This window comes from Vanessa tameamea, chromosome 23 (assembly GCF_037043105.1).
Source record: "Vanessa tameamea isolate UH-Manoa-2023 chromosome 23, ilVanTame1 primary haplotype, whole genome shotgun sequence".
Taxonomy (NCBI): Eukaryota; Metazoa; Arthropoda; class Insecta; order Lepidoptera; family Nymphalidae; genus Vanessa; species Vanessa tameamea.
The window spans coordinates 5,383,016-5,395,692 of NC_087331.1; the positions used below are offsets into that span (position 1 = coordinate 5,383,016).

Sequence of the window (12,677 nt, forward strand, 5' to 3'; positions counted from 1 at the left end):
TGGTACCGACGTTAACCAGTCAGTACCACATAGTACTCCAGCAACCCGGTAGACATGACATGTCAGCATATCGCCGAAAACGTTATATCCACGTAACCACATAACCATGTAACCTAATTGATAAATTAAATTAATTCGTTTTTATATTTTCTTAAAATTTAAAAATAATCCTTAAACTCCAAAGTTATCATCATTACATAGTATAAAACAAAGTCGCTTACCGCTGTCTGTCCCTACGTATGCTTAGATCTTTAAAATAACAATGGATTTTGATGCGGTTTTTTTAAATAGATAGATTGATTTGAGTGGAAAGTTTATATGTATAATACATGTACAATATAGTAGAGCAACACTGAATATTTTAGAGGTTTCTGAAGTGATGTCGTAAATAAACACATTTTTTGCGCTTATATTGCAAACGCTGGCTGAACCCTACGAGATACAACAATAAAAAGTACCACGGTATTGTACACCTTAAAAAGGTCTTCAAAAAAGTCTGCGATGACATTATTTGTCTATCTTTTATGGATAACCCAATTAACAATAACAATTTTTTTTCCATTATTTTTTACGATAAATAATTGCTTAATTTCGAAGCGATTTTAAGCAATATCGCATTAATCCTTATCATATCATATCACATATCAATACATTGTGAATTTAATATTGATCAGTAAGACAGCGTGTAATTTAAATAAATATTTTCGAAGATACTACAGATTTAAAACGCAATGACATAGCAGTTTGTATTGTCTAATGAATGAAAAACTGTGAACGTTGTAAGACATTTTGTAGTATTAATTTAGTATCAGCATTGCATCCGTGCGAAGCCGGGGCGGGTCGCTAGTGCTTTATATATAATTATGGTGAAGAAAATAATGCGCCTGACATTATTGCGTGAGCAATACTCCGTATAATTTAGCATTTAGGTCACATGGTCATATTATGGGGTTAACTCCGCCTATGCTAATGAAACAATTTAGTATAGTCTGCTTTATGATTTATTCTGTCTAGAGTAGTCTGTTTTCCTTATCACACAGGGTTCTGTCACCTTAATATATATTTTCAAGCTACTGGCAAATGGCCTACCAGCTAAGCTGTACACCTGGATTACTGGCTTCCTATGAAAGTAAAGGTAATACGTTGCGTTCTATTTGAAGGTTGATCTTTAAAATCCGAAGCAGTGAATGTTGGGGTTCCCCAGGGTTCTGTGCTTTCTCCCACACCCTTTCTTTTGCATATCAATGATATGCTTACCCTTGGGAAAACACGACGCGCAATAACCGGGCATGCGGAAACTGAGGAGAGGTGGAGGGATCTTGTTTTTGAACTCAATAGGACGTTAGGACTTTTTGCCAAATGGGACTCTGATAATAATATTATTGAGTTTAAAGCCAATAAAACACAGGTAAGCGCATTCACAGCGCTTTCTCGCTTCCCCTTTTTTCAACAAGACTACAAGAGCTGGCTCTCGATGTCACCGCCTAACTGTGACATCAATTCCATCGCTCACGTAGAAATTTGTCGCAACGCTAGGAAATGTTTTTTTTACCAGCAAACATTTTTAAACACATTATTTTGTGTAACAAAATGTGTGATCTTTAAAGTTAAAGAGCCTACGCATTTTTTTCTTCAATGTTTTTAGTTTTTATTTAGAACTGTTAGCTCGAATTACTTCAGCGATGACTGAAACTGGGTCTGAATTACACCAGCGACATATCTCCATCAAATATACATTTATGTCAACATTTACAAAATACTAAGAAGAATATATATTTTTGATGGTCGTTTAGTGTACATAAGTGGTCCATTACTTTAAATATTACACATTGGACATATGATAGTAACTGTTCACCATTGCAATTGGCACCGTAAGAATTATTAATAATTCCTTAAAACACCAATGTGCCACCAAACTTAGAACTAAGATTACCGTCTTGTGTCTGAATCCTTCTACCAAGTAAGATATAAATAATAGCTGTTGAATTTTTTTTGTGAATATTTTTCATAACATACTTAAAAATAAAACTAAGTAAATTGAAAATAATATAATATTATAAATAATGATTATTCAACGTCCAATCAGCTTAATTACTACGTACGGGTACCAGTCTTATAAGATATAATAGTAACTCTTAACTATGCTTAAAAACTTTTTAACTTTTTGTCCGTAATATAAATATTGTAAGCAATTGATAAAACAAATCTTAATACATAACTGAGTAATACTAAAATTACCACTAATATAGCTAAAACTATAAGCACTAGATTTATTTCATAATATTCAGTCCAGCTCATTCGAACCGCTGGACTTTGAAGATGTTCTCCGCCATATTTGAGGACGTGTTCTATCCACCATATGGCATTATCCAGTGGCTTGACGGGAAATTCTCTCATAAGGGTTCTCAGCCTAATTATATTGTTCTTGTAGCTGAAAAAAATACAAATAATTAATTATGATGTCATTAACGTCGTTGGCGTTGTGAATGATCATTTCTGTGATTTCTACAACGTAAACATTGTTGTAACTAATGCTGATCGATAACCTTAAAACGTAACTTATGGATAATGTTTCTATAAAAACTTATTAATCTGTGCAAAAAATCGGATACGGATTTCAAAATAAATTGTAATCTATCGAAATAAAATAATGGCTGTCATCATTTCAATACTATTAATTTAGAAAGGTAAATAAGTACGTATTTAATATGACTTTTCCGTTTCCTGATAAATTTGATTTTAATTTTACCTCTTGTCTTCAATTACTGTTGTAATAGCATCTTTGAGTTCTTTCTCTGTCAATGTTGTTATATCGAGTTGAAGACCAATCTTATGATGAATAAATTTTTCAACATTGTACCATTGATCTCCTAACATTGGGATACCGATAACAGGAACTGCAGCGTTAATAGTTTCATCTGTAGATTGGAGTCCTCCTTGGGTTATAAATAGCTTAACATTTGGATGTTCTATAAATAATAAAAAATATTAATGTACATTTGAATTTGTTCTTTGCGAAACATAAAAATTATTATTTAAGAAATCGAATAATATATAAAAAAATTATTTTACTTAAATTTAAAAACTCACTTAGAAGATCACTTTGCGGAAACCATTTAGATATTTTCGTATTGTTTGATAGTGGAGGTAATTCATCGTTATTCCATTTCCACAGAACATCGTATTTTAATTGTGAGAAAACTTTCGTCATTATTTGAATCTTCTCTGGTGGCAACAATGATGGTTTAACGTTTGTCCCAAAACTTACGTATATAACGCCATGTTCTGAGTGATCCAATTGATTTTTGAGATCCTATAATAAATATTATTTCAAATTCATATTAAACCTTATTATTTTTATCAATTTTAATTTCGTGTTATATTACTTGTTACAAAATCGAAAGCGTAATAAGACAAATGTTCAATTGAATTAAAAAAAAGCATTGTTTGATTGAAACTTACGGCGATTCGTAAGCTATTCCTATTTTTTTAAACATAAAACATAAAGTTTTCATGCGATTAGAGTTTGTTAACTAGATTGTAAACGATTGTTTTGTAATAAAAAATATTATAAACTTAAATATAAATATATTTTGTAGTTAACACTGATTTTTATTTATTTTTTTACAATTCATAAGGGTATATTGTTTTCTTATAAATTATATATTATAAAAAACAATATAATGTGCAACCTGTTACTTAGTAGTGACTATACGTTATTTTTATATCATAAGATTTTATGATTTATTAAAGTACTAACCTTAGGCAATTCTTTAACTTCACTCTGATGAATACCTCCGATGAAAATCATACTCGGTGGTACTGGATGATTTTCAGCCCAAATAGGATGTTCATTCAAAAACAACATTTGAATTCTTTTTGCCAACTCTTCAATAGTTGGAACATCATCACCAAATGTTTTTTTCATTATCATAATATCAAAATCTAATGCATTTGAAATCGTAGATTCTAATATTAAATATTTGATCAGTTCAAAACCCTTTTCCCAAAGAGTTAAATTATATGATCTAAAACTGCCAGGTGTGGGATATATTAATGGATGCATTGGCGCACCGAAATTTTTATACTGATGTGGTACTGCACCCAAGGAACTGATATGAATGATAGGAGCATCAAACAAATGAGCGATACCAATTAATGGACGATTCATAGCTTCAAGGAGAAGTAAATCAAAATATTTGCTATCCTTATTCTTTAAAAAGTTTCGAACATTCGGTGTTTCCATTTGTATTTTGACAACTGTCGCTAATTTTTCGAATAGTACGTTCACCTGATGTAAAATATCTTGCTTCTTGCCTTTATGCATCAAAAACAATTCTTCCCAATGTTTATATGAAACGTCGTGCACATCAAGTTGTGTCATATTTTCTGGTTCTTGTTCCTTTGGGATTGGATCGGTTGTGACTACGGTGACTTCATGTCCACGCCTGGCTAATTCTTTCGTTATATGACGGAACACTACCTGGTGACTTATTGATGGCGTAGGAAAGTATGCTAATATTCTAGCACTTTCAATTTCCGTCGTTGCAAACACAGATAGCGCAATAACAGTACCCCACACCCACGACATGTTAATAGGCTTGACTGAAATAAAATATCAAGGTCTACTTTTATATGAGGTTTTGGTAATATTAAATATTGATATCGACACTTTGATAGCTGCCTCTTCTTCGTGATTGCTTTTGCGTAACGATACGATTACTCGATAAGTCCATAAGATTTGATTCACAACAAAATATTAATATTTTAGTTAATTATATTTTTTATTCAATTATTCACAGTAAACGATTTATAGTGTTTAGTTTTACCAATTTGTTTTTTTAATTGAATTTATCAGAATAATATTGAACACTTAAAATAAAATTTGTTTTTTTAGAAAAATATAGGCGTGATCCAGTTATTATAAATTAGTAAATAATACATTAGTACATAACAAAACTTAACTACATAGTAGAAAAACGATATTTTCTATAGTGACATTTTAGAAACATACTTTATATGTAAATCATTTAGTATACAACATTTATTAGCCGGAAATATTTTAGTGAATTTGTCCAATTTATTTAGTATAATTCGACTAGGACTCGACGGTGTCTGATGCAATTCTGCCAAAGGTCAACCTGCATTGCTGTTTCGGGTAGCAATACGCTCGAAATTTTCTTCTAATAAGAAAAGGATGCATTTATCCCATTTTGGGATTAATAAGCTGTTCTTTTTTAAAGACACAATTAGTTGTGTCATATAAATTTAAAGTTGAAGAACAATATCATAGCGTATAAACATTCTGTCGTACAAGCAATTTCAGAGTCATATTAATTTATACGAAGTTTTTTTTTTGTGTATATTATGTAAAAATTTAGTATGGTCCAGCAAAATAAAATTAATATAAATCAAGATAAATACAAATTTTATCTATTAAACTTGTAAACTTATTAGTTTCAATGTAATTACACTAAAGGATTTTTCACGGGATACTAATTTAAAAGGTGTGACTGATAGTGACGCTTTGACGTTTTAGTTTGTTTTTGACGTTTTGATTTTTTATGTATATAATATTTGTAATTACACTAATTCATATTATAATATAACAACTACTGTATTCATTATACTTTCATTGTAGGAATCACTGTTATCAATAAAATTTAGTAACATTAATTAATTTGGAACTTACGACATATTAAACCGATACTTAAGGCATTTCATGTAATCATTTTGATATTAATCTGTCTACATTGCAGGTTTAACCTATATAAAATACATTTTGAAATATTATTTAGTTTAAAGTCGTTCAACTGATGTTTCATAACGTAGTATAAATTGATTTGAATGAATACTGATAGTCGATATTTATGTTATTGATTGATTACTTAAATCTTACTGATGATATCTTGGTTTTTCGTAATAATTTTGATATCTTGGTTTTGAAGAATTTGCTTTACAGTCATAATGTTATCTAGATATGCAGTATTTAATCCCAACCGCCTTGGTGGTCCAGTGACCAGTTAATAATGCTGATATCTGATATCTCAAGGTCTTTGTTTCAAAGTCTGAGTCGGATAATTAAAAGTTTTTGGGTGTTTCCAGTAATATATTCTCAGTAACAGCCCAAAGTTAGGAAGTTGTCAGTTTCTCTCTTTGACTTGAAAACCGTGTGAACCCCGAGTGCCTGATTTCTCTCCAATCGTGTTGTATTACCGTCTTATCGAATTATGAGATTAAAGGAATATTCTGTATACTATACTAGTTTTTGTGAACATACGTCTGCATTCAAATATATTTGTCAAATACCTTGAGATGATTTGAGACTGGACTCCCTTGCAATTATTATGTCAGGCACATGTTACTTATTACATTATTTAGTAGTATATACGCTAAGCCGATTTAGATGAAATTTGGTTTGGAGATAGCTGAAGTCCCAGGTAAAGACATAAGTTACTATTTTTAATTCACCCCACGACGGAGTTAAGTGGTGACGGATTGTGTCATGTCGATAAAGCCGCATATTCAGCTAGTATTAAATATACCTAAAGGGGCCTACATGTATGGACAGAGTTTATCACTTGTCATCAGATAACCATGGTATTAAGTTTCGAATATAATAATAACACAATATCAGAGCAGATTTGCTAACTCATTTTATTATTTTCTTATTTCTATATTCTATAATTATAAGTATTAGCTTGCATTTTGATATAGTGACCATTGTGTATTTGAAGCTATGTATGTATATATCTATCAAGATAACTTCTTGATCAACTGTTTGACTGATACGTTATCATTTATTTGGCAATACCTCACGTAAAATAATCTGGATTAATTATTAGGTTAAAAAACTAATACTTTATCATTTAATTATAGATATGATTTGAGCAATAATATAATATTAAAATCCAAAGAGATTAAGAATGAAAAGTTATAAAACATTTTTAAATTCAAATAGTTTTCGCTAATTTGAGAGTAGATTTTTATAGTGAAATTGAACTGTGTAACACCTTTAATAGTCAGACTAAAATAGGTTGAAAATAAATTGTGCATGTCGAAGTAAGAATAAAGTGCTTAAGGTACGTTAGTACTCGAGTAAGTGAATGGTTATTTCTTTTTTGAATACTAAATATCTTTAAGCATCTTATTTTTTTTTATAACATAGGTATAGAGACGGATAAAACTTGATGGTATGGTCACCACCGCCCATAGGCAATGGCACTGGACAATGGACCATGGGAACTAAGATGCTATATCGTTTTTCCTTGCAGTTACACTGGCTCACTCATCCTTCAAACTGAAACAATATTGAGTATTATATACAGCAATAGTGTTTAATTTGACTATCAATAAGTAAGTGTAACGCATCTATATTGAGTAAAGAAATTTGAGTTTGATTACTGATGTTTGGCGGTAGAATATCTGTTAAGTAATTGGTACCTACCCAGACGGGCTTGCACAAAGTTCAACCACCAAGTGAAGCAGAAAAATTTAAATTGATCAAACGTCAACATTGCAATTCCTCTGCCTTATTTTGTTTGAGTAAAAATACTTTGGTATCAAATTGATTCCGATTTTTGAATAATCAATAAAATGCTGTTCTTGGAAGTCCTGACGGATGTGGCAATCAAAGGCTAGAGGTCAGCTAGACAACTACGAATAGAATATTATTCTTTTGGGATGGTACCTCGCATTGCTATCATAGCGACGTTACGTTTTTTTTTTGGTATATAACGAAAACCGGAACAAACTTTAGATAGTCTCGGATTGTTGCGGATGAAAACTAGCTTAATTCAATCACTAGAAGACATTAATTTGACTGTATTTAACGTAGAGCGGCTCGAATTGAATCGACGATCAAACCCTATCCGATCTTGCTATCCTTTGGCTTTGCGCTGTGCAGTTTCTTATAAAAATAAATTAATAAACACTCAGATGTTCTTATAAAATTACAAATTCACTGCAATTATTCTAATATCTAAACACCTGGCAAAAGAATCGTTTATATCACATTATAATTCATCATTCTTATACGCGATAAAATTTTTCTGGAAATATTATTCAGATAAAAGAAACAATTACTTATTTAATTTACGACATGCTAGAAATTTCCACGTCATCGTTCGTTCAATATTCAATTAATGAGTGCTCATTGGTGAATTAAATGAAACTTTGACGCAATTTTCATACTATTGGAATTTACAGTAAAAGTCATAAATGTATAAGAATTATAGAATTTATAATAGGTCGCTTTTTTTCTTTAAATAGTAATTACTACTGCTTGACTATGATTAAGTGCCACTATTGTATATCAGGAGGCAGAAATGAGAGGAGAGTGTCAAGAGGTGGCAGTTACGCTACAATTCCTTACAAATCGGATCAGTCACTAAATTATTCTTACCAGACAAAGAAAGCCAATAAATTGGTAAGAACATCGATACTGACACCAACCGATACTCAAATTCTAACCAGCCATGGGGGTTTCGCGAGATACCTTTGCCGATTTAAAATCAAAGATAGCCCTTCTTGCGTGTGCGACCCCGAATGCGAGGAAACAATCCTCCACATAATTCTAGAATGCCCAAGATTCGGCCTAGGAAGACTGGAACTGGAAAGCCAGATTCAAACCAGACTGGCCCAGTCTTCTCTCCAAACCATAATGGAGAAGACTTTTAAAGTATTATTTCTTGGTTTATTTCATATAAATATAGGTATTAATGTCGATATCCTCCAAAATTTTGCAACCTAACCTTTGGAATTTTGACAAATATCCAAGTATAACGTTAATTATGAATAATTACGGATATTTGTCAAAATTTAGTTATTCGCATTTTCGCTTTCTTCATACGCACCGTTGATAACATATTAAAAAATATTTATCAAAATCGTATGATTAAAAAATTTAATCATCGTCGATATATCATTAATGTTTTAATTAAATTAAAATCTATTTTATATTCAATATACTTAGTATTTTTTGTATTAGAGTGTTTTTGCAAATTTTGTATTTCCCATTTTCTTGTCGATTCGAAAATAGAGCTAATCCACACAAGCGAGAAAGTTTCTTATGTAAAATAATCTATATGCAAAACGTTTTAGTCTCAGTGCTGAAGCGTATACTGGTTCTTTAAAAAAGGAACACAATTTGCTCAGTTTTTCTAATGTACGACACCAATGTAAAATTCTATTCTTTTGTAAGAGACAAAGATACGATATTAAAAGATGGTTACTATCGCGTCAACGAATACATAAATCAAGCAACCATCCAAACTTCCCAAAAACAGCTTCGATTTTGTTTTATAATTTTTTTAGATCCGTTCTTGAGGACTTCCGAGTAAGACACGATTTTTGCGGCTATTAAAATTATTTCTTCATGTCTTTGAAATTTAGTTCTTACTTTTTCTTATTGTAAATTTTTTTTTGTTTAAATAATAGCTAGGTCAGCTATATGGGAGCTTAGCAACTCGCATCATATTTGATTAATTTTTCTTTATATTGAATAAACATGCAGTGAAAAGGTAGTGAAAAGAATTGAATATGCATATTTCAAAGAACATCTTATCTTGCACTGTTTCTGAAAAATTTAATACTTTAAATTTATTACTTGAACAAAACTACTATTCTTCAGCTATGCCGAGAAAATAATAATCTAGAATCATATTACGGATGCGAAACTCTGCCTGTCTGTCTGTTACGCTTTTACAGCCTTCCAAATTTTTTGTAATTGGCTGTGAGCCCGAAGGAAGGACATAGGCTTTTTTATATCTAACACTTGACAATCACCCTAATGCGACATAAGCTGCAGATGACAGCTAGTATGTAATGTTTTGCTCTTAGTCTATAATGTACGCGACGGTGCAAGCAATTGCGCCACGGTTGAAAAACCGCGCCGCTAAATGTCGCTTTCCTCAAAGAATCGCCATTCACGACGCTCGTTCCCATGACCAGGCGGCATGCGTTCTTTTGTTGATATTCGGCTTAAGTTATAAACTATTTAGATAAGAGTGATTATGAAAAAAATATTGAAATACTATTAAGTTTCTTTTTTGGATTTGGTTCACACTGTTTTGGCTGCATCGAGGGAGCTACAACTGCCTTGAGAGACTGACTATCGATATCGACTAGTCTATATCTTCTTTATATAATGTAATTGTTACAAAGATTAAAATAAATAACAATGTGTTTTTAGAGTATATTATGCGATTGTACTCTTATACTTTACTTGGTAGGGCTTTGTGCAAGCTCTTCTGGATAGGTACCAACCACTCATCTGATATTCTACCGCCAAACAGCATTACTCTGTATTGTTGTGTTCTGGTTTGAAGGGTACTTGCACAAGGGACATAACATCTTAATTCCCAATGTTGGTAGCGAATTGGCGATGTAAGAATTGGTTAAAAAAAAATTACAAGCTATTGTCTATGGGGAGTGGTGACCATTTACCATCACGTAGCCCATCTGCTCGTCCGCCAACTTATACCATATTAAAAAGTAAATTTCGCGATGTAAGTTTTGGGTTTCGAACTCAATTACACCGTATTTCTATCGTAATTATTTTGCCCGACGAGATGTTTCGACAGTCGTGACAGTTGTTATCACGAGGAAGCTGAAAGCTGCCCACGCCTTCTGCTGTATACTGCACGAGTTTTCTTTGCACCTGTTTGGCACTTTTGCTATCTTTATTTTAACTATAAACAAACTACACTAATACATTTGGGCAGTGTAAGTTTCTTAAAGCACTTTAGTGTTTAAATTTAGTACCGGATTTCACTTTATGAAATCGAACACCAACAATTTAAATCCATCGACGTGATTTTTTTTTTTTTTTAATTATTAAATGTAATCGCTTCACGTAAGCAGGCAACTAAGAAGTACTTTTATCCAAATAAAAAAAAACTATTGGTTAATTAGAACTAAAACCTTAATCGGTAATCCAACGAGAATACCTAATAATTAATTGATATTGCGGTCATGTTTGTTAGCATTTATTTTTTGGAATATATCTTTAATACTGATTAAATAAATAATGTTTGCACCGTATAAATATTATTGTTGAACGAAAACTGAGTGACGTAGTCAAGGATGTGACCTCACCCTTCAGACGTAGAAAATTAAAGGGGCGTCCATCTTGGGTTGTCACGGTGGTAACAAAATTTGAAGTGGCATTTGCATTCTTGATGAATTTCATAATATTTTCTTGGTATATAACTAAAACTTAGTTAATCCGTGGCCATTAATATTTAATTTGAATACCTAATATGATATATACTCGTCGAATGCAATTAAATCTTCTGAAATAAAAATGTATGTTCAATTTCACGTTCTCTTCTATTTTTAGTATAGATAATCATTTTAAAAACATAATTCATTATTTAAGAAAAAATGAAATGTTCAAACCTTGTTTATTCGATGATTCAGTTCCGAAAAGTTAAAAGAAGAAAAGTGAAAAGTTAAAAACAAGTAATAGATATTGATATTATACAATTATTTTATTTTGGTTATAATCATACAATTATATTTTAGTTGTACATATACTTCAGTATACACAGTACAGTCACGACTCCCTTGGGGTTTTTAAAAAAAGTAGGTATTTACCCAACAAAGGTACAAAAACACTATGTATGTTTTTTTTTTTTTTTTTATGTTGGAGGTGGCAGGAGGCGCAACACCGGGGGGCTTGCAGGTGCGTTGCCGGCCTTTAAGGAAAGAGTACGCTCTTTTCTTGAAGGTTCCCAAGTCGTATTGGTTCGGAAAAACCGCGTGCGCGTTGTGCGAGGCAGAAAATGTCTTAAAAATCGCGCTGTTGTGGATTTTCGGACATCTAGGTGGTGTGGGTGATATTTTGAATTTTGGCGAGATGTCCGAAGGTGAAATTCAGCAGCCGGGATTAATCCGAACAATTCCTCGGAACATTCCCCGTGATAAATTCTGTAGAAGATGCAGAGCGATCCAACATCTCTACGCAAAGCCAAAGGATCAAGCAGATCGGAAAGGGCTTGATCCGCTTCCGTTCGAGCAGCTCTACGTTGGATACGGTCGAATGGAAGGAGCTAGTACTGGGGAGCACCCGCCCAGAGGTGAGAGCAGTACTCCATGTGTGGCCGAATTTGTGCCTTGAAGAGTCTTAGACGATGGGCCGACGTGAAATACTGTCTTGCCTTGCTGAGCACACCGAGCTTTTTTGATGCCAATTTGGCTTTGCCTTCCAATTGACCGCGGAACTGAACGAGGCTCGAAATATCGACGCCAAGTATTCCTATACTAGCTGTGGCGGCTAATGGAATGTTCTCAAATAGTGGAGATACGACAAATGTTGTTCACAATAGTGTAAATAATTTTGGTAGAATCAATAACAATCTTCGTATACACATGAAAAGTAAGCTAAACACCATTTTTCGGCTCAATAAATGCTTCCCGGGAATATGTTTCCTTTTAAAACAAAAAATCAGAAATGCCGTTATTTTTCGACTTGGCCGACAAAATAAGTTAATTTTTTATTAAAAAAAATACATGTCGTATGGCATCCTACTCTGGGGTAATGCAGCTGACATTAATACCATTTTTGTACTGCAGAAGAGGGCTATTCGTGCAATTTATAACCTGGGCCTAAAATATTCGTTAGGACGTAAATTTTAAGAAATTAAAATAATGACTGTCGCTTCTCAATTCGTTTT

At 32.4% G+C, this 12,677-nt stretch overlaps 2 protein-coding genes across 2 annotated transcripts in view; one reads left to right on the forward strand and one right to left on the reverse strand.

The window, feature by feature from the left end:
- Positions 1–12,677, forward strand: part of LOC113401904 (UDP-glycosyltransferase UGT5-like) — a 160,375-nt gene that overhangs the window by 72,030 nt on the left and 75,668 nt on the right. The gene's annotated exons all lie outside the window — the stretch shown is intronic.
- On the reverse strand, positions 2,141–4,614 carry LOC113401898 (UDP-glucosyltransferase 2-like). Its single transcript, XM_026641973.2, has 4 exons — positions 3,761–4,614; positions 3,091–3,313; positions 2,750–2,969; positions 2,141–2,431 (listed from the first exon to the last, which is right to left on the reverse strand). Exons 1-4 carry the CDS (start codon positions 4,589–4,591, stop codon positions 2,146–2,148), a joined length of 1,560 nt encoding a protein of 519 aa, XP_026497758.2. The 5' UTR covers positions 4,592–4,614; the 3' UTR covers positions 2,141–2,145.

Bases quoted from the DNA above. Each gene is read 5' to 3' on its own strand.
- LOC113401898 (XM_026641973.2), bottom strand. From the start codon at position 4,591: ATGTCGTGGGTGTGGGGTACTGTTATTGCGCTATCTGTGTTTGCAACG. The intron at 2,970-3,090 runs GTGAGTTTTTAA...TATTATTTATAG, and splicing joins TCCGCAAAGTGATCTTCTAA to AACATCCAAATGTTAAGCTA. The intron at 2,432-2,749 runs GTAAAATTAAAA...TATTTTTTTCAG, and splicing joins ACAGTAATTGAAGACAAGAG to CTACAAGAACAATATAATTA.